We start from the raw sequence: 22,993 nt of genomic DNA on the forward strand, positions 1-22,993 counted from the left end.
TATGGATGAAAATGTAATAGAGGAAGAAAGGAAAATATTAGAGAAGGAAGCTGATATTATATATACAAATAAAATAAACGAATTAAAAAACATATATAACAAAAAGCTTAAAGATGAAAAGGAAAAAAATGGCTTAATAATAGAAAAAGCTTTATTTGGTAACTTGACATTAAAAGATGAATGTATAAATAATTGTTTCAATATTGAACCAATTACAGAAGATCATATACAAGGGCCATTTTTAGATTTAACTATAATTTTACAGTCAAGAGTTGAAAATAGCTCTTTATTATTTAATGATGACTTTTCTTTTGCTTATTTTTGTGAAATTCCAAAACCATTAATTAAAATAAAAAGTGAAACAGAAAAAAAAAAGTATTCGCACATTTTACAAGATACAGAAATGTATTTATATATAAAATATAAATTTTTAAATATTTATCATGAATTAATTGTCGTAGATAGAGCAAATTATACATTACCTGAAAGTGCCCATAGAGTTTTTGGAAATCGTATATCCGGTCCTTTTTCACCTGTCAATGTAATAAAAATGAAACACGTGTCTAATTCTTTGATGGATAATATTTTTCAATTCTTTTCAAAAAATAAATTTTACATTACTTTATTTACAACGGTCATACTTTGTGCTCAGTCCGTTAAGTCTATCTAGTGAATGTACGACATCTAAGAAAAGAAGAAGCACATTATGAAAATACCAGGACAGGGTACAGTGCACGAGCAGAAAGATCAACACAAATTAAAATAAGATAAATTAAGATAAGTTAAAACGAGATATGTTAAAATGAGATAAGATAAAATGAGATAAAATAAAATGAGATAAGATAAAATGAGATAAGATAAAATGAGATAAGATAAAATGAGATAAGATAAAATGAGATAAGATAAAATGAGATAAGATAAAATGAGATAAGATAAAATGAGATAAGATAAAATGGGATAAGTTAAAGTACGTTGAAATATAATAAGCCGAAATACAATAGAGTGAGCTTTTTCTTTGCAAAAAGGTTTTATTTTTAACCACCCAATGACAGTTTTTGCATATGTGCATGTATCACTCCGCCCATCCATACGTATGTATGTACGCATGTACATGTTTATAATTTATTATTCTTTCCGTACCGTTTATTGTACACCAATTTGCAGCACCATGTGCAGCGCTCTATTATGATATCCTATATCTTCCCCATTTTGTATTTTTTGAACAACAACTATTTATCTACTTAATCCTGCTTGTATAAGCATTATAAATATGCGTAGTCATATTTGCATACTCCCTTCTTATGTCGGGTGAAACGCATCGTCGGTGAACTTATCAAAAGATAGATAATATTTTACAAAATCTTCTAACCCTTTTAACAGTTTATTCCAAAGAAGAGAATATTCTTGTGTGCTTGTTTTCTGCATTAATAAATCATGTAATTCGGTTCTAGTTGAATGATTTAGAAAATTTAAAAAAAGACAAAATGTGTCTTTTGTAAAAAAGAATGATGATATATCTGTGTTTGCATTTTCGTCATTTTCGTCATTTTTGTCATTTTTTTTAATTTTACTGAAAATTTCACAAGCACTAAATTTTTCGAATTCGTTTTTGAAAAAGAAATTTGCTATATCGTTACAACAATATTTTTTTTTAACATCCATAATTTCTACGTGTACTTCACTTATTTTATTAGCTAATTCTTCATTTCGTTTTTTGTAAAATAAATTTTCTTTTATTAAATCTTTTTTATTTACATCATTGTTGTCGCTTTTATTTAATTGAAAATAGTTAATAATATATTCGTATGGGTTTTCAATTTTCTCCTTATTATTTATTAGTTCTATGAATATATGCACAAAGGTAAAAAACACATTGCTTTCAGATAGGTATTTTCTGAATTCATAAATATTTTGTTTCTCTTTATCTTTTAATATTGATTTCAAGAATTTTCTCCTAACACCAAGTTCAATATCTGAATGGGACATTTCTTTGCCTTTTTCTTTATCGTAACGTTCTGGGGAAAAATGTGTTTCGTTCTCTTTTTCGTCTGATTCTAAATCTTTATCGTACAACAAATGACTTGTTTTTACACTCGTATCTGAACCAATTGTATCATCTGAGTTATCTGTGCTATTGCTCGTACTGGGAAGGTTTAAAAAATTTTCAAAAAAATCATCAATTTTTGCTTTACTCATTTTTCACTTTTCACGAACTTGAACGTTTATGCAGCTATGAAGCAATATAGCTTCCCTTGCGTCCAGTATCAAGTGGTCACACGCGCCTACATACACATATATATATATATATATATATATATATATATATATATATATGTGAATATACACGCGGCACTGATAATTATTTACTAAAAGTTCCGTAGTTTGTCGAGTAATGTAGTAACCAATGAAGACTACCTCAATTTTGTAATATCTGCATATAGATGTAACGTTGGTGAGCTCTTCAAATTGCATATATATATATATATATACGCTAACGTTTTTTTTGTTTTACAATTTTGTAAACGAAAAGGTTAAAATAACGTTGCGCATGGTTCACATGCTTTTTATATTAATTTTTACAAAGACAGATACATGTGGTGCAAAAAGAGTAAGATAAATATGGAAATATATAAATATATGTATATACATGCAAGCATACTTAAGCAGTTTTTTTTTTTTTTTTTTTTCTTACACATATTTCTAAAATACCAAAATGGCTAGCTGGTCAGGTAAATTTTTGCTTTGCACAGTAGATTATAAAATTTGTATTTCTATGAAAAAAAGAGGTTTTCTTGTTAACTAAAACTTTTGACCCCACTCTTTCCATTTATTCAAGTATGTTAAAAATACAAGTTTGTTAAATAAAAATGCAAAAAAGGAAAAATTCAAAACTGTAATATGGTAAAATTAAAGAAAACAAAATGAATACTAGAAAATGTGGATAATTTAAAAAAAAAAAAAAAAAAAACGTTAATTACCAAAAATTTTAGACATTGGAGAAATTTTTAAAAAAGCACACAATATGGGTTAATTAATCAAAATGGGTAAAAGTGCGGCATAACTATATCCATGTGAACGCGTATATGTGTATGTAAATGTTTTCGTGTGTGGATGCATATTCCCACGTATATCTATATATATATATGTACATATTTTCATAATGAACGGAATTAGACAGAGTTTAAAAAAAAAAAAATTGTTCAAATAATAGTGAAGTTATGCATTTTTTTGCATCCACATTATTTACAAATTATACCAAATTCGGTAAACTACACCTTGCTCATTTTACAAAATTGCTAAGTACTTATGTTTTAGCTAATAATCGTGCACGTATTTCTGCTCAATTTTAATGGTCTTGCACACACAATCATACCCAGCTGTGTGCACATTCAACCCATCTTTTGCATTAACAATATCAGATATCTGATCTATGTGTATATCTTGTATGTTATGCTCTATATTTCCAAAATAGGAATTGTAAATATAAAATTTCGATGTAAAATGATCATTTGTTTGAATAATATTAGCTAAGAGCAATTCATCATTCATAAAGATACTTTTATTTGAAGAACATGATAACCCATGTCCAAAGGTAAAAAGGGATTTAAAATTTCTTATATCCCAAATTTTTGTTTGTCCATCAAGTCCTGATGTTATGATATAACAATTTGACTTGTTAAATTTGACTGATTGAATAGAGTACCCATTATGTGCATTTAACTGTGTATGTATTAAATGAGAATTATGACCATCCCAAATTTTTATATTCCCATCAACGGAAACGGAAGCATATATATTTCCATCGGATGTTGCACTAATATCATTAATGGATGAAGTATGATATGTGTTTTGATCAGATGACGTAAAACATGTTAAAGTTTCAAGGTCATATAATTTTAATATATTTTCATTTTTATTACTTGCATAAAGGAAATCACCACACGGATGTACACACATGGATATAAAAGGATTTTTATCTTGAATTATAATATTTCTGAACAGGTCATCATGTAATTTTTCACGTATATTTTTATTATATTTATTATATTGTTGCTTTTTCTTTTTTAAAATTTTATTTACATCCATAATCTGAATTGTACAATCATCGCTTGCTGAAAATAAAATATTTTTCATAGGATGAAATTTAAGGCAATTAATTTTTCCTGTATGTTTATTATCAATAGTAAAAATTTTTTTTTTTTTTATATCATTTATTTTAGCTATTTTTATAATATTATCTGAACCACCTGAACACAAAATATTATTTGTAAAATTTGTTGCACAACAAATACATTTATTTTTATGAATTAATTCAATACGATCCGTAACTTCATAAGAATATACTTTTCTCACTTTTCCGTTTTTTACATCGTAATTTAGAATGCAACAATTGTTGTTGGATATGTTTAATTTTTTATTTAAGATTTCGTATGACGTCAATTTTTTTCTATATTCCTCTTCATTGTTTATTTCAGGTTTTTTAAATATATTCTTTGTAAATAAATTGAATAGATAATTTTCTTCAGCAGTCTTATTTTCTTCTAAATTTAACTCCCTTTTTAAAATATCGAACGATTCAGTTAAATTGTCATCTTTAAGTTGTTTCAAAACAATTTCATAAAATGCAATTTTATCAATGTTCCAAATGGGTCTTTCCATCTTTACAGTGCTAAACGATTTGTTGTACTCCTCTTTTTTTTCTTTAGCCTCTTCTTCATCTGACACAACAGTTACGTCATTATAATTACTTGTTACACAGTCGCTGATTGGTGCAATGTCATTATCATCTATTAATTCATTTTTATATATGTTTTCACTATGATATAGGCTTTCCCCATGATATAGGCTTTTACCTTGATACAGGCTTTCACGATGATATACGTTTTCGCTATGACCTACGTTTTCATTATCATCTACGTTTTCATTATCATCTACGTTTTCATTATCATCTACGTTTTCATCATAACCTAAATTTTCACTATGACGTACGTTTTCATTATCATCTATGTTTTCATTTTCATCTACGTTTTCATTTTCATCTACGTTTTCATTTTCATCTACGTTTTCATTTTCATCTACGTTTTCATTATGCGCGATATTTTCATCGTTCGATATACTACTACCATTATTGACATTTTCATTACTTACAACATTTGGCAAAAAAGAAGTATTGTCGTTAAATTCCTTCATTAAAAATTTATTTTAAATTCGCTTTGTAGCTAATACATTAAAAAAACTATCGTGTGGTGGTGGTTTCCACTATTCCTTATTCTTTCTCTATCTTTCCTTATAGCTATATTTCGTATTAAAATTCAGATATATATAGGCATACCATCTTTGTATTATTCATAAAAATTAAAAAGAAATTATATATTTACAAGGTTTAAACATGAACTGAAGGAATTCCATTCCTCGACAGTGATAAAGAAAAATTATTACTTGTTCGAAAAAAAAAAATAAAGAAATTCCAAATTGCACAATCAAAAAGATCCTGCTTAACCTAAGCCATATATATATATATATGTACATGCACATATATATTATTTTTTATATATATAAAATCAGGTTATTTTTTTTATTTGCCATTTTATTTTGTTCACATATTTTGAACTTGTGGAAATAAATATAACGAGGAATGTATGTACTATTTCTATATTTTCAGATTTCTTATTCTCTTTTTTCCCTCTTTTTTTTCAATAAAAAAAAAAAAAAAAATTAAAAAAAAAATAATTTATTGCATTATTTTTGTGCATGTGATTTACACGTAAGGAATATTAACCATGACAGAAAGTTTTGCGTTTACATTTAAAATATATCAATTTGTTTTCAGATATTAAACGAAGGAGCATTATTTTATATATGCATATAAACGTACATACATACATATGAACAAATAGCCATGTACATAAATATGCATATACGCTAAAAACACCTGTTAAGAGCGTGTGTTTCTAGCATTAAAAAACAGCTTCCCCTTTAGAATCGAGCGAATACTGATAAATATGGGTTTATATTATGGCGCATGAACCATAAGAAAATAGTTTTATTTACATATTTGTGTGTAAATTTTTGTATTTTTTTCTTTTAAAAAAAAGTTTTACATAAAATTTTCATCCATTGATTGTACCCAGTTAATAATTATAGGTGTCAAAGGCAATTTGATTAATGAATATATATTTAGCAAATTTTACAACTATATAGAAAAAATATTTTTTTTTTTTTTCAGAAAAAGACATTATTTAATTGAAACAAATTCACACCCTTATAATACACATTACAATTTTGTGTGTGCTATTTTGTTAAATTGAACAGTTGTAAACCTTTTTCATTTTTCATATACAAAAAGAAATTTTTTTTTTTGTTTAAATATGCCAGAATGAAAAACAAAGCTTTCGTAAGATTTTTATATACAAGTTGAAATGATTATAAAGTAATGGTACTACAAAAAGTACTCAGCATAAAAAATTTAAAATATGAGTCGTCATACATTTTATGGAATAAGCTCAATATAAAATGATTCCTCTTCTGTTTTATATTAGCAAGAAAAAAAAAAAAAAAATATATAGGTATAGAACTTAATGTAACGAAAAAAAGCATATATGTGCTTATTCATGTTATGCGTTTATCCAGTAGGGGAAAACTACATGATTACTACGCATTTTGTAAGTGTGTTAAACGTTATTTATATTTGGAATAAAAACGAAGAAAATGACAAATATGCAATGAAAGAATTTTTCCTTTTTTCCTCTTTTACGTTTTTCCTTTTTTATTTTATTTTACTTTTTTTATCGTTAATCATTTTTATATATTTTTTAAGCGTTCACTATTACCATTTAATGGTAAAACTTTCCTGGAAATTTCCTAAAATAAAAGCCCATTTACCAGTTAATTATGAAAAAGATACATATGTGGACAGAGTAATTGTTCTATGAATTTACTCTTACGCATTTTATAATTTTATTGAAACGGCAAACAAAATATGTAATAAGAAGTGAAAAAAAATAAGAAATGAGGAAATAATGCTGGTAATATGTACGTAAACACCACTTGTTTAACTGTTAAATAAAATAAAGTGTACACTATAAAAGTGTACTATATGATGATTATTGCTTTTCCATTTGTTGTAAAAAATAAAACAATTTTAATTTAATTTTAAATTCTTTAATGCAAAAAATTATAAAATGCTTAGTATAAATTTTTTCTCCATTTTTTGGAAAAACCAAAAATTAATTTTTTTAATTCTTTATATTATATGGTACACATTCGTAATTTTTACCATAAATTTTATATTTTTCTGTCCAGTATGGTTGATTTTACAAGAAAGGAAAAAAAAAAAAAAAAATGAGTACATACGACCAATGTATTCATTTGGTAATACAATTATGTTGTCGCATTTGCGATTTAGTCGACATAATTTTTAAATTGCTATTTTTTTCAACTTTTTTTTTTTTTTTTTTTGTTCTTTGTTTTTTTGTCCAATATGTACATGTATATATTTAAATGCTTTACCGTGCTCCTTAGTTTATCATCCAAGTTTAAATTTTTCTCGTCAAAATTTAGAATAATATTTTGGAGAGTTTATTTTTAATTTTTTCTGAACTTTTCTATCTTTTCAGCACAAGAAATTACAATTTTTTAGTTTATTTCTTTTTTTAGTTTATTTCTTTTTTTAATTTATTTCTCTTTTTAGTTTTCTTTCAACTATTTGTATTTGCGAGTAGAAAAAAACAGAAAAAACAAAAAAAACAAAAAAATTAGTAATATGGAAGGAAAAAAATGAGCTGGGAAAAAAATTAATTTTACAGTGCATTATTTGAAAATCGCGTATACACAATTTTTTTTATTTTTTTTTTTTTATTTTTTTTTTATGGTGTTCTTAGTGATTTTGTTTTCTCTTTCGTTTTTGTATTCATTATCCATTTAATTTTCATTTTCACTTTCTTCTTTTTTCATTTCCTTTTTGTTTTCCCGTTCGACTTCTTTTTCTTGGTCGATTTTTGTTTTTCCTGAATTGGTCATATTTTTACGTTTGTATTTTTAAATTTTTGTAATTCCCCTTGACTCTCTGTTAATGTTATTTTGTACTTCAGCACTTCTTTTAATTTTATATAAAATAAGAAGTGCGAATTAGTATAACATATGTATATGTATATGTATATGTATATGTACATGTATATGTATATGTACATGTATATGTATATGTATATGTATATGTATATATATATGTATATGTATATATATATGTATATGTATATGTATATGTATATGTATATGTATATGTATATATATTTATATATGTACATATTTTTACATGCGTAAACCCCCACGACACACATTTGCACGTGCACGTTTATCCATAATTTTTATTTTTTTCTGACCTTTTGACATTAACTTTTGCATGAACGAAAAAGGTAAAAGATGATTTTTATCAGGTGGAATAAGTCGATTTCCTTAACAATTTTGCTCCTATTATATTTAAACAATGTAATTTACATAAATACAAATGATATAAAAGATAAGAAAAAGGAAGACGTTTCGAACAAAGAAAATAATGCAGTTGATAATGATGATCATGAAAACTTATCAATCGAAGGAGGAAATGGAAATGATAATGATAACGCCTTTGCTGGAAATAACTCGGGAAAAATAAATATACAGGATGATGAAAATGCCGAGTTCAGCCCAACCGGTATATTTAATGCTTTTGAAAAAATTTTTTTAAGAAAAAGGAAAGATAATATAGACGAGAGTGATATGCAATCAGACAATTCGAATGACAACAAAAAGAATAAGAATTCTTTGAATGCATCAGATGATGATGATGAGGAGGAGGATGGAGAAAGAAGTATAAAGGACGAAATTTATCATGCATTTAATTATGTAAAAGATAAATTTGTTCCTTTTTTTTCAAGTAAAAATCAAACAATTAAAGCTGAGGATGATGATACTACAAATCCAACTGAAGATAATAAAGATATTAACAAACAAAAGCAAGAGCCCAGTGTTGACGATGCAGCAAAAAAAGACCCACCTGAATCAAAGGAATCAAACAGTAAGGAAGTTACTAGTCAGAAAGGTGGAGAAAGTATGGCAAATACGTCCCCATATAGTTATGATAATTTTTTTAAAAATAAAGAAACAAGAAAACCCAAACCTGAGGTATCAGAACATATTCAGAAAACATTGTTAAAAGAAGGGAACGATATTAAGGAAACCACTAGCCAAATAGATAATGTTGTATATAATTTTGAACAAGTAATTTTGAAAACAAAATTCTACACTAAAGCTATTAAAAATTTTGTACATTTCAAAATGTACCATATATGTGAATATTCAAAATGTGGAGCTAATGCTCGTTGTTATATTGTTGATAAAGATAAAGAAGAATGCAGGTGTAGAGCAAATTATGTGCAAGATACTTCCGTAGACTATTTTAAGTGTATACCTATGACTACAAAGGATTGTAAGAAGAAAAATGGAAATTGCGATAAAAATGCAGATTGTTCAACTGATAAAAATAATAATATAAGATGTCAGTGTAAACATGATTATTTTGGTGACGGTATATTCTGTGTTATGGGATCTCAAGCAAGGCAATCGGTGTACTTGCTCCTCTTAGTTGTTATTGGTGTTGTTCAGAAATTTCTCTTTTAACATGCTTTAAGGAATACTCTACATGTACAGATATATGCTCATAAATACGTACACATAAATACGTACACATAAATACGTACACATAAATACGTACACATAAATACGTACACATAAATACGTACACATAAATACGTACACATAAATACGTATATATAAATACGTACATATAAATACGTACATATATATATGCATGTACATATATATATGCATGTACATATATATATATAATTAAAAAATATTGCTGCATTTGTGGTTTTGTCAAAAGGTAAATATGTTTTGTTTTCCGTCAATGAATGTCATCATCTGTTATCTTTTTAAATTTTACATCTTAATCTCTTTCCGTTTTTACGTCATCATTGTTATGATTAATATTATAATTTCTTTGTTATGAATACTCTGAATAGTGCAGCTACTGCAATTATTGCAGTTATTGCGATTATTTTGATTGCTATAATCGTTATGACTGCTTTGAGTACTATGATTGCTATAACTGTTATGATTAATTTATTATTTTTTTTTTTTTTTTTCGCGGATACAAAAATCTGGGCATTTTTTTTGTTCATTTATTATGGATTATGTTCAACTTCGCGACTTTGTTTTTTTTAAATTTTCGTAATATTTTCAACTAGTCATGCAAATGACACACAAGTACATATATTCGTACATATAAAAATATGCATATCATAGAAAAAAGGTATACATCGTATAAGAATATGCGAGTAGTATAAAAAAGTACATATATATATATATACGTATATATGTATATCTATAAGTACATAAATATGTATATATATTTATTACGTACTTGCTATCATTGACACGAATGCTACTTACGAAGTTGCTTTCCATTGCCAAGCAAACCGACAAAGGAAACAAACGCCATGATAAAAGGCGTAGGAAGAATTATATATCTTTATGGAAAAAAAAATAAAAAATGTAACAACAGATTTTTCGTAGATTTAAAAAAAATAAATTTCTGCAGTAACACAGAAGGGAATTCTATTCACCATGGCAGTAGTAATTCCTCTTCTGCCCCCAAAAAAATTAGCCCTTTATTTCACCTTTTTCACACGAACATAAAGCCATACTCAACGAGGGCTATCAACGGCTTAGTAAAAGAAACGAAAAAATCAAACATCAATTTTGAGCACATTATAAGAATTTTAAAGTCCTTAAAGAGGGAATATGAAAACTATGATGAAAAGAAAAACTTAGAAGGAAAAGTAAATTTTCTTTTGCCTCACATATTTGAAGAGTCCGAACGGAACTATATCCACTTTGCTTGTATCCTACATAATTTTCATAAATTAAGAAAAAAAATTTCGAACAAGTATAAAATAAAAGTATACAACAGATTTAATAATATATTTCTTAACAATATTAATCTGTTTACCCTAAAGGAGTTAACGATTATATTAAAATGCTTGTCGGAAGAGAAACTTATAAACAGTGAAAAAATTGTTCATTTCTGCATATTTAAATTTATATATTTCTTAACTTTAGACATTTTACATAAAAAAAAAAAAAAAAATGACGTACTTTTATACAACTTTCTTTTTCTCCTAAGTTATAATTATAAAGAATGTGTAAAAGATTTTTTTATCTTAAGCATAGATACTATAAATACGAATGTTGATATGCATTACTTTTACGATTTGATATGTAACTTAAGTGATGAAGACAAAAAAGGTCAAATGTTGTATTTCAAAAATAAATTTTCCAAATATGAATATAACTCCTTTAATTTGCATGATTTGTCGACATTCATGTTTTTCTTAAAAAGTTATCCCCTAAATATAAGAAGTTTGTCTATGTATACATTTTTATTACATCTGTATTTATCCCTTAACTTTTTGGAAAGTATTATCACCACCTCTTTTCATGAGCACCTAGAAAACAACTTTCTGCGGTTCGAAAAAAAGAAAAAATTTGAATTTTTGGAAAAAAAGGCTCCGCGTGAATTAAGGAGCGAGGGAATAGTGAAAGTGGAACAGAACAAAGATGTACAAAAAGAAGCGGATACAGATGCAGAGGTAGACGTAGAAACAGAAGCAGAGGAAAAGGTAGACGTAGAAACAGAAGCAGATGAAGAGGCAAAGGTAGAACAAGGGAGCCGCTGCAATGGCGGGGAAAATAAAGTGGGGCACTTCAAAATGGACAGTGCGTCGGCAGCTAAAGACGAAATAATTGACCATATATCAGATCTAATTGTGAAGGGGGGTGAAGCCAGTTCTTCCCCTTCTACTACCTTTCCAGCAGTACTGAAAAAAAAGGATGATAGGAAAAAAAATAAGTGCATAAAAGAAAACGTGCATAGTATGTCTATCATTATTTATGTTAGCATTAAAAGAAAATGGAAAAATAAATTTCTGTATATTTTGTCAAATTATTTGCTATTGAAATATATAAATTTTATAAATTTATTTGACTTATGTAATATATTTGACCTAATTATATTTGATACCAAAATTTCAAGGAAAAATTTTGATATTCTTTTTGAAAGAATAAAATATTTAGTTTCAAAAGAAACTAATAGCAAAACATTTGCAATTTTTTGTATAAGCATTATGAGACATAAAGAGGATTTAAAAAATCATTTTAATGATATTATTATTTCTATATATAAAATTATATTAAATAAAAAAAAATGTGAAAAGTTGTTTTATCGGGAAAATACAGTAATTTTAGCTAATATAACAAATTTTTTAGAAGATCAAAAAATTAGTTCCTTATTTTATTTATATTATTTAACGAAGTTTACTAATTTTTTAAAATTCTTAATTTTGCAGAATAAAACGAATAACCATAATTTATTTTTAAGTGTAATTGATACGTATGATATCCTTAGAACTTTTATAAACATTTTCAAAATTTTCCAAAAAAATAAATATTTTCATCTATCTCAAAAAAAAAAAAAAGTTTTTATTAATTTTAATTTGTTACTGAGTTGTATGCTTTATTTTTTGAAATATGTATGCTTTAAAAATATAACAGCACAAGATAACTGTCTGTTAAATAATTCTTCACTTACTACTATGAACGATTTGAAGAAAATAAAAATATTAAATAGAACATGTTATCTTTTAAATTTATTACTTCATCTTATTAAAAAAATGCGTATGGACAACATTATTGAAGACTCAAATGCACAACTGTCTTACGAAATTTTTAGCTATTTTAAAAATAGTATATATAAAAATTATCAGCATATCCTTTTTAGTAGTGGGAACAGTAATAAAAATCATGTAAATCATATTTTAAGTTTTATATTCATTATTAGCAATGGAAGTTATATAAAGTGAGAATTTTCAACGTGTAAAAAATCCTCAATTTTGTTATACCATAAATTTCACTATTTTACTACATCAACAGGGGGATAGCTATAAATCGTAAAGAAGAAATAAAAGGAGGTGTATGTGTTTGAAATGTTCATCTCAATTTTGCTCCTTCACAATTTGGTCAAATATTGTCTTATACAAAAATTTATTTAAAAATATACCTTTTTGTGTGTGTGTGTGTGTTTAATTTTTTGGAACCATTCTTCATTTTATTATTTATAAAATTTCATTATGCTTTTTTTTTTTTTTTTTTTTTTTTGTTGTTGTTGACTTATTCGACGTTTGTTTGTTGATTATATACCATTCCCTTTCATTTGAAATATTTATCAGTTTGTTCATTATTATGTATATATTTTTCAAAAATATAAATTAAAGCATGTAATAAAATAACATTTAGACCTTTAGATCATTTTTTCTTTTGAATATTAAGCAGAAAAAGAATTTTTTTTTTTTTTTTTGCGATTGACTGAGAAAATATAGTGGAAGCATTTGTTGGGTATGTTTTTTCTATTTTTCCTATTTTGTCTATTTTTTTCGTTTTCTTTTATTTTTTCTTGCACATCCTTAATTTTCTAACATATTTCCACTTTATTTTAGTAGATTTAATCTGTAATAAGCACCCTCATATATTTTTTTATTTTTTTATGAGCAAATTTTTGCGTACATTTTTAAAAAATATTATTTTTTTTAATTTTTCAAGTTCCTTTTAACATTACATATATGCAATTAAAAAGTTAGAAAAAATCGAATTTTTTTTAAATTGACTCTACTTGCATAAGAATGAAAAGAAGACATTTAAAAGATTGCTTATTTACTAAATAAATATTTTTAAACAGAAATAGGATGATTAAAAATAAGCCTAAATTGAACACAGTCTGTGTAAATATTAAGCACACACCTGTGTGTGGGCATGTATATGTAATATAGTACATACATATATATATATATATATATGTGTTAGCATCAAACAAATTTTTATTATTTAAAGAACCAGCATCATATAGGCTTCACTTGTAGAGGGTGTAACTCATAACATCCAAATTCTTCATCTTTATAATGTTAAAAAAAAAAAAAAGGAAAGAAAAAAAAAAGACCTAAAATTATTAAGCAAAGTATTTGTTACTTAGACAGAGTTTACTCTATATGTCGTATGTGCTATATATGTCGTATGTGCTGTATATACCGTATGTGCTATATATGCTGCATATTTGTATATGTCTATTTAATGTTCTTTTTTTCTTTCTTTTTTGTCGCAAAAGCTTTCCCCTTTTTATCACCTTGCCTGTTCATAATTTTTTCCGACTTTAATTAAAATTATCAGACAAAATGTGCTTAAAAAAAAACAAAATGAAGTTGAAGTTATGTATATTATTTCACACATTGTATCTATTCCTTTTTTCGTGCACTTGTAATGAAAATTTTATTTATGAAAAAATAAAAAGAACCGTAAATGAAGCTGAAGAATGTTCATTAGATGATGTGCATTTCATGGACAGCTACAGTGAAAAATTGTACTGGATGTGGACCAGTAATTTTTTCAGATATATAGGTATTAAAACATATATTTATGAAAATGATACAATATACGAAAAAATAAAAAAGGGAAACAATAATTTGTACAATATACTTAAAGATGATGAATTTTTTCATTATAACAATAGAGATGAATTTATATCAAATGCATTAATTATTTTATCAAATGAAAAAACTTTAAAAAAAAATATAGATTTACATATCTCTAGGAAAAAGGTAAAATTCTTTCAAGAATTGACCCAAGAACAATTAATGAATATATTTATTAACGAAAAAAATAATTTAATAAACTCATTTAAAAAATTAAAAATGTTTGAACAGTTTCGAGATGTTGCCAATTCCAAATATTATTATCATAAGAAGTTAATAGAAAATAAACAAGAGTCCAAAATTGATGATGCTATCCTTCCAGATATAAAGGACAAGCATAATAATAATAATAATGAAAAAAAAGAAGAAAATGCAAATATTAAACGAATAAAGAATGTCATCACTTTTAACCTTGATGATATACCTCAAATCAAGGAAGTGTATTTTGATTACTACGACAGGAATAAGTGGAATAAATATTTCTATTTTGATACTAATGGCCTAGAAGCAGATATGTAAAAATTGGTTTTACGCGAGTTTTTCGACCGACGGGGAAACGTATCAATCCTCTTACCATTAATATGTATATACATGTATTAATGTACATACGTTGTGTATGCACACAGCGAACAAGAGTGAACTTTTTTTTTTTTTTTTTTTTGCATAAAAATTTAACGAATACTAGTACACATTTATATATTCTTATTTTACGCTTCCCATTCGTAAATAGTTGATATTTAATTTAAAACAAAAAGGAGCATTTCCCCTATATATTAATCTTCGAATGCATGCACTTCGTTATATGTTCACATATATATATATATATAAATATACGTCCTTAGGCGCGTACGCTTATATGTACATAATAGACTTGTTAGCAACTGCGCAATATGTTCTACATCCACACTTGAGGCACATGAATATTCAGACACTTTTTTAAATGGATAGTATTCAAGTATTTAAAAAAAGAAAAAAATAAAACAAAAAGGGAAATTCGAAATATGAAGTGCGAAAAGCGAACTGTGAAATACGAAATGTGAAATGAGAAGAATTATTTTTCCATTGGATAAAAAAATTTCGGAACCATTTTTTTTTTTAATTCAATCTGGTTCTTAGAAAAATTTATAAAAAAGTAATCCCTAATTTTTGCATACCATTTAATATTTGTTAATGCAGTTTTCTTGTTTTCCTCATTTTTATACGCCTCAATTAGGTTCAATGCGGATATTTTATATTTTACATATACGCTATACTTCAACGGATTGTAATCCTTATTATGTAAATTTGTGTTTTCGTCAATATCATCATAAATGGAGTTCACATCACTTAAGCTCAATTCTAAAACATTCTTATCCTTTCCTAAAATTAAAGGTAACAAAATAGCCGATATTGGGCCTATATATACGTACCTACATACACATATACATATGAATGTATTTATGTAACTATCAATCCCCCCCCAAAAAAATGTTTTCTCTTAATTTCCTCAATTTACCAACTCGGATCCTTTGGACTGGCCTTTTTCCAAAGAGCAATGTTTTCGATACTATTCTTTTTGGTATAAGATTTAACATTTATCAAAAACGGCAAAAAAAAAAAGATGGATATAATAAAAAAATGTACTCAATTATACTCGAAAATGGAAGGCGTATATACTTCGCCTCTCTATAGCGCTCTCAAATGTACAAATTATACGCATTCAAACTCGTATACATATATATACAAATACGTATGTATGTATGTATGTAATAGAAAATGCAATTTTATTTCCTATATGTTTATTTATTCTTTGTTAAAGGAATACATGAGTATTTATTTATAACCCACATTTCAATTATGAATATATATTTTTATATAAAAAATTATTTTTTTTTTTTTTTTCCATCGTAATGGTAAACATGTTAGAGTTTTCTTTTTTTTTCTTTTATATTGTATCTTTATAATTTACATTCACCATAAACAAAAGAAAACATATGATATATTTTTTCTTCTTCCATGAATTTGAGAGTTGAAAATTTTAACACACTTTTGCTTCGAACAAAATTACAAAAAAAAGCATATTTTTCAAAAAGAAATAAGAGAAAAGAAAATGAAGGAAGCAACTTAATATAGCATAATTTTACTTCAATTTTAGTTTAATTCAGTGTAATTTTAATTTCAGTTCAAATCAATTTGATTTAATAAAATATTTTTTTTTGTAAAATTTGTGCACTCCATAAAAAGGTATAAATCAATTTGTAGATTAAAAAGATGACAGACGTGCAAGGACTACGTATTTTGTTTTCCCAGTTTTGTTGTTGATGGTAATGTTTTAAAAAATGAAACCACTGAAACAGTAAAAAAATTTTTTTGTTATACTGTTTATATTAAAGAAATATATACTACACACACCTGTACATGTATTATTTATCCATACAAGTATCCTTACGAATTTCATGACAAAAGCATAAAATTGAAAACGTTCTCATTTGCATATCATTTATAAATATTAAAACATACAATTTCATAATAAAATTTGTTTTTTTTTTTGTCAACATATTAACACCTTTCATAGTGTAAAAATGAAAAAAAATAATAAAAAAAAAAATTCAAGAAGAGAGGAACCAGAAAATACTTTCATACGGCGGTATTCAACATATACATAATATGTTGAGTGTACAATTTATGCAGTTTACATATATATATATTTATTTATTTATCTATTTATATTTATATTATTTAAAAAAACTTGGAAATATATCCCCAATTAGTATTTATATAAATAGGGGAATATGAATAATTCGTATATTCAGAATGTTCCTTTTTTTACATAATGTTTTTAATCTTTGGGACTTGCTACTATATCTTTAAGACAAAAACGTACAACTTTAATACGTTATACTATTCGATAGTCATACAATTCAAATTGTCAACAATCTTGAAATTCATGCATATGAATAAATTTAGATATGACTATATATCAAAATAAAATAAATCCGTGTAAGAATATGCATTTACAAATATATACCAATGTATGACAGTATATATACCATACCATCGTATAAATAATATATGTAGATAAATATATGAACACACATGTATTTAATATACTTCTACAGTAATAAGTGCCTAATTTGTGTGCGGAGGCATCGAAAAAAAAAATATTATGAACATATATGCTATAAATTTAAAGAATATGTAAGAAAAACAGCCATTTCGTGCAAAAATATGAACAAAAAAAAAAAAAAAAAAAAAAAAATTATGAACATACAGCTATAAATTTAAAGAATATGTAGGAATAACAGCCATTTCGTGGATAAATATAAACAAAAAAAAAAAAAAAAAAAATTCAAATAGCCAAGTTGCAACCAAAGGTGATGAAATAAAAGAGGTGCCATAAAAATATAAGCGTATTCTCTACATACATTTTAAATAATCATTTTGCAACCAAAGAGATGAAGAAAAGAAAAAAAATAAATAAAAGCCAAACGACAACCAAGATACAACCAAAGGTGATAATACAGAAGTGAGGTGTTATAACAATGTAATCGTATTCTCTAGATACATTTTAAGATAACCATTTTGCAGCCAAGTAAAAACAAAATATAAAAAAAAAAAAAGAAAAAAAAAAAGCTAGTTATAACCAATTTGAACAAAAATCTATGAACGCATCTCTTTTCAGGAAAAAAAAAAAAAAAAAACATATATTAAATTAAATTGGCTATTTCCGAATTTTTTAATAAATTTTATTAATTTTAAACATAATGTGTTAGTTTTTAATTATGTTAATTTTTCGTTATTAGAAATATTTGCTTTTTCATTTTTCATTTACAACATATTAATTTCCCCTTTACTTTGGGACTATCCTCATTGACATATATTTATGTACATAAATATTACATATATATATATAAATAAATACATACATATATATATAATATATAAATACTATTTTGTATAATTATACATATCTTTCTAGTTACTATTTTTTTTTTTTTTTTTTTTAAATATTAAAAAAACTGTTATTTAACAGCAGAAAATATTGGTTCAAAAGTCTTTCTTTAAATTAAACAGAAATTTTCTTGAAAATCCAAAATGGTTAAAACATGTTATTTCCCATTATTGTTCCTTATATATTTTTTTTTGAATTGTTATGTGATACTCACTGATGGTACTAAGGACAACATAAAAAGTGAACATCATTCATCTGCAGAAGGTAATGATGTCGTTGAACACAGTTTTGAACAAGGAAGGCACTATGATACTTATTATAAACAATCAAGGCAAGAACCCTCAACAGAAGAGGAAAAACGAAAAAGAAAGGAAAATGATCAAAAATGTACACTAGTTAATCAGGAAGACGGTAGTTTAAAATCATCATGTGAAGAACAACAAACCAAGGAAGTTAAGAAAATTGAACATCCTCTTATAGCACAGCCACTATCTCATGATCAACAGTTGATGGATGAAGTTGCACCATATAAAATTATGGATACGAAAATTGCACTTAATAAAAATGCCGGCGCCAAACCAGCAACATATGAATCCAACAAATTGGTAAGTGATGAAGAGGAGAAATACATAAATGATGATGAAAATGAGTTATATGACAGGATGGGTATGATGAGCAGGGGGTTTATAGAAAAACAGGATTTCTTTCATGGTGTTATTAAAACTTTATTTAATTTGTATAACTCAAATATAGACATAAGTAGTGCTAATTTTGAAAATGGTTCTATATTATTCTTTTTCACTTTTTCAAAACATACAAAGAAAGAAGATATTGGTGAGTTAAATATATCGTTTTATGGAAATGTACGAAAACATAATAGCAACGGAATTTCGGAAGGAAGATCAGACTTTACCCTTCATTACTTATTGGATGATATGATATCAAAAAAAAAAACGACTGACGATAATCATCTTGAGGAAATTGATGTCTATAATAGTGAAAATGAAAATGAGATGTTTTCGCAATTAGGTTATGAGAGTCGAGAAGAAATATCAAACAGTTCTACCGCTTCAACTGGAAATTCTTCGCAGGATAAAAGTGCCCTAATTGTACCTAGCAAATTTACGAAGATGTGCAAATCCATTTATGATAGCAAAGTCGATAGTTTTAAACATTTTCTTACGTTAGATAAGCTAAGCGAAAACGAATTTTCCGTTTCGAAGTTGGATGATTTCCTGAACATATGCATAACAAACGCCAGTGACGAACTGGAGGCAGAGAAAAAGAAGAAAAAACTTAAAAAATTAAAAAATTCTGAAGGCGAAAATAATGGTCAAGTGAGCGGGAAAGCAAGCGGACAAGGAAATGGCGAGACAAATGTGCCGAATTTACCTAAATCCAATATTATATTGCTTAAAGAGTTTAAACAGAGTTTAATTAACAAAGACATGGAAACATGTAAAGAAGCTGCCAAGCTGTTAATGGCTAATTCAGCAATTTCTAATTTAGTATATTTCTTTGTAATAATGACAACTGTTATTTTTATGTTTTAAATATCTATGCTTAATTTTTAATCTTGAAAATAATAGTATGTATAAAACATTTTATGAATTTTTTTTTTTTTTTTTTTTTATTATCATCTACATAACTACTTTAATGTATATGAATGTACTATGTGTATATATTTGTAAAATACATGCGTACCTAAATCATAATGCATAATTTGCAGTGCATGTATATATGTGTTGAGAAATACAAAAAAAAAAAAAAAAAAAAAAAAAAAAAAAAAAAAAAAAAAAAAAAAGAAAAAAAATTGAATATGCGTAAAAATATAAAAATAAAAGAATGTAAAAAGCATTTGTATATTTTTAATTTTTTTACATGAATGGTTAAAATTTAATTTTTTTGAAATTATTTAGACTCTTTAAATGCTTATATATAAAAAAAAAAAAAAATGCGAAATGCGAAATGCGAAATGCGAAATAAATTATGCAATATGCAGAATAACATGTTGTAAAATTGCAAACATTTAAAAAATGTTACATAAAAAAAATACTTTTTTGTATAACCAAAAAATAAGGTAAAAATCGGGCTAATAATAATGGGGAGGGGGGAGAAAGTATAAATTGGGTAAAAATTAAGGTAAAAATTTGAGTAAATAATAAAGGCATATCTTTTCTGGAATAGATGGTTATCACATTAAAACTCCCTGCAGTCACACCGCTTACTTTTCGCAATGAAAAAAAGAACAACATAATTGCAGTTGTTTTATTGCAAATTACCACCTCATAGGGGGCGGTAAAAAATTTGGATGGTCTCGCATACGTAAATGATCAGGGGTATTAATAAAATGAATTTGCATCACAAATATTTTCTTTTTCTCAAACCATTTATAATAAAAATCTTCATTTTCATCTATATCTATATTTGGAATTTTAAAAGCAATAGTTTCATAAGGTTCTGCTGCAAATAACAGATACTGGTACTTCTTATCAGGCGGTTCAATTTTTTGCTCAAATGAGGACATAAAACGAAATTTTGGTTTCGTATTTTCTTTAATATTAGGAAAGGATAATTCAAATAATATTCCTCGTTGATTTTTTTTATTTTTCACTTTGGTAACATCATATCTTGGTTTTCCGATTTTTATAATTTTTCTGGGTTCAGGTACTACTTTGTCTATCTTATTAGCAGCCATTTCATTTTTTTCCTTTAATAATCTTTGTCCCAAATTCATTTGATGTTTTTTCCCTTGCGTATGACATAAATATGAGCTTTCATTATTATGTAAAGTTAAACATAGTTTACATTCATACATACCAACATTGTTTTTCAAAATATACGGATCTTTTGTAATATCAATATTTTCTAATGCTAATTGTTTTAGTCTTTCTCTTCTTTCTAAATTTATGTCTTCCCTCGTCAGTGGCATACCGCTGCCCGTTTTGTGCCCCACACGATTTTGAAAATCCATCTTTTTGCAACGATATATGCGTATAAATGTATATAAATAAATATATATATATAATTGAAAAATTAACTAATATGAAAGGCTAACTATAAAATTAAGCTAATATATAGCACACCCTTACTAAATTGACACAATAGGATAGACAAACACATAAAAAGGTGCACTATAAAATACCAAAATGAGGAAAGGAAAAAACAAGTTTGGAGAAACAATACATATCCATATATTTATATATGTATATGTTTTTTTTCAAGTATGCTGTAACGACACAGGAACTTCGTGGTGGTGCTATTTTTTCGTTTTGGTTTTCCCTTAAGCGTTTCTTCGCCCTCTGTTTCTTTCCTCTTTTCACTTTAATTCAACAAATGCACACATATATGTACATAATTTATTAAAGCAATTTTCCTACTTTGCTATACAGTTTCCCTTCTTCTTTATATCCTTTTTAAAGAAACAAGATGAATATAACAACTTCATCAAGACACCTTATATAAATTTTCAAAAAAAGAATAATTTTTTAATTTCATAAATTTCAAACTTTTTAACTAAATTTATTCGGTATTTTATTTCCCGTTTAGATAACGAATTACCATGGCTATATTCATTTCATATACTTGTTTTTGTTTTTTTTTTTTTATAATTATATTTTTTTTTTTTCCTTCTATTAAATAACAAGTATTATTACCTTACGAAAAACACATACGTACCATACACAAAATAGTACGTATAATATAGTACATACAGAATGTTATAGGTAAATATAAGTATATATATATATTTTACATGTACATGTATATTATACGTATATATATATATAAATATATATGTATAATATTATACTTATTATGCTAGTCCTGCAAATTATACATATTTTGCGCTTTTGGCATCCGCGAAAATAAGGCCAATATTTAATAAATTATTTTTCCCTACTACATTATGAGAATAAAAAAATTATGAATAATAAATATATAGCATTTTGTCATAATATAGAAACATAAATTATATGAAAAAACTCAAAGTTGCTAAAATAGTAATAATAAAAAAAAAAATATAATAAATGAAATAAATAATACAAAAAAAAGTAAACGACACAATTTAAAACAGTAGTGATATATATATATATATATATATATATATATATATATATATATATATACAAACCACTGTTAATCTTGTATTGTATGTATAGTGAAGAGGAAAATTAAAAGAATAAAATACGCGAACATTATTAATATATAACGTGTTAAAAAATAATAGTGAAGATGATTCATATTCAGTATTTTAGCAAGTAAAACATTAGAAGTCTTAGTACAAATCAGTCAAAATTTTAAAAAACGTACCAAATGGTGTATAAGAGGTGGATTAGCAAATAATAGCAGCAACTTCTACAACTGTGCCATTAATGTATGAATTTACATAAGTATTTAAACATATATATATATATATATATATTTATACTTACGTATGATGTACGTA

At 25.7% G+C, this 22,993-nt stretch overlaps 9 protein-coding genes across 9 annotated transcripts in view; 5 read left to right on the forward strand and 4 right to left on the reverse strand.

Moving 5' to 3' along the window:
• Window positions 1-670, forward strand: part of PmUG01_11042900 (DnaJ protein, putative) — a gene marked incomplete at both ends in the record, with an annotated part of 1,083 nt that extends 413 nt beyond the window's left edge. Inside the window, one exon of the mRNA XM_029006090.1 lies at window positions 1-670. This exon is cut by the window's left edge and continues 413 nt beyond it. Coding sequence (XP_028862614.1) covers window positions 1-670 — 670 coding nt within the window.
• A 629-nt stretch (window positions 671-1,299) lies between these two features.
• PmUG01_11043000 (conserved Plasmodium protein, unknown function) lies at window positions 1,300-2,196 on the reverse strand (the record flags this gene model as incomplete). Its single annotated transcript, XM_029006091.1, has 1 exon — window positions 1,300-2,196. The coding sequence occupies one exon, from the start codon at window positions 2,194-2,196 to the stop codon at window positions 1,300-1,302; it is 897 nt and encodes a 298-aa protein (XP_028862615.1).
• Window positions 2,197-3,315: 1,119 nt separating this feature from the next.
• Window positions 3,316-5,190, reverse strand: PmUG01_11043100 (cleavage stimulation factor subunit 1, putative; the record flags this gene model as incomplete). The annotated part of the gene is made up of 1 exon (XM_029006092.1): window positions 3,316-5,190. One exon carries the CDS (start codon window positions 5,188-5,190, stop codon window positions 3,316-3,318), a length of 1,875 nt encoding a protein of 624 aa, XP_028862616.1.
• Window positions 5,191-8,418: 3,228 nt separating this feature from the next.
• On the forward strand, window positions 8,419-9,654 carry MSP10 (merozoite surface protein 10, putative; the record flags this gene model as incomplete). Its single annotated transcript, XM_029006093.1, has 1 exon — window positions 8,419-9,654. The coding sequence occupies one exon, from the start codon at window positions 8,419-8,421 to the stop codon at window positions 9,652-9,654; it is 1,236 nt and encodes a 411-aa protein (XP_028862617.1).
• An 881-nt stretch (window positions 9,655-10,535) lies between these two features.
• Window positions 10,536-12,956, forward strand: PmUG01_11043300 (conserved Plasmodium protein, unknown function; the record flags this gene model as incomplete). Its single annotated transcript, XM_029006094.1, has 1 exon — window positions 10,536-12,956. One exon carries the CDS (start codon window positions 10,536-10,538, stop codon window positions 12,954-12,956), a length of 2,421 nt encoding a protein of 806 aa, XP_028862618.1.
• A 1,383-nt stretch (window positions 12,957-14,339) lies between these two features.
• PmUG01_11043400 (conserved Plasmodium protein, unknown function) lies at window positions 14,340-15,134 on the forward strand (the record flags this gene model as incomplete). The annotated part of the gene is made up of 1 exon (XM_029006095.1): window positions 14,340-15,134. One exon carries the CDS (start codon window positions 14,340-14,342, stop codon window positions 15,132-15,134), a length of 795 nt encoding a protein of 264 aa, XP_028862619.1.
• A 532-nt stretch (window positions 15,135-15,666) lies between these two features.
• PmUG01_11043500 (conserved Plasmodium protein, unknown function) lies at window positions 15,667-16,189 on the reverse strand (the record flags this gene model as incomplete). Its single annotated transcript, XM_029006096.1, has 2 exons — window positions 15,667-15,974; window positions 16,111-16,189. 2 exons carry the CDS (start codon window positions 16,187-16,189, stop codon window positions 15,667-15,669), a joined length of 387 nt encoding a protein of 128 aa, XP_028862620.1.
• Window positions 16,190-18,689: 2,500 nt separating this feature from the next.
• Window positions 18,690-20,099, forward strand: PmUG01_11043600 (conserved Plasmodium protein, unknown function; the record flags this gene model as incomplete). Its single annotated transcript, XM_029006097.1, has 1 exon — window positions 18,690-20,099. One exon carries the CDS (start codon window positions 18,690-18,692, stop codon window positions 20,097-20,099), a length of 1,410 nt encoding a protein of 469 aa, XP_028862621.1.
• Window positions 20,100-20,824: 725 nt separating this feature from the next.
• On the reverse strand, window positions 20,825-21,520 carry SF3A2 (splicing factor 3A subunit 2, putative; the record flags this gene model as incomplete). The annotated part of the gene is made up of 1 exon (XM_029006098.1): window positions 20,825-21,520. One exon carries the CDS (start codon window positions 21,518-21,520, stop codon window positions 20,825-20,827), a length of 696 nt encoding a protein of 231 aa, XP_028862622.1.
• Between the last annotated feature and the right edge of the window lie 1,473 nt (window positions 21,521-22,993).

This window comes from Plasmodium malariae (genome assembly GCF_900090045.1).
Source record: "Plasmodium malariae genome assembly, chromosome: 11".
Classification (NCBI taxonomy): Eukaryota; Apicomplexa; class Aconoidasida; order Haemosporida; family Plasmodiidae; genus Plasmodium; species Plasmodium malariae.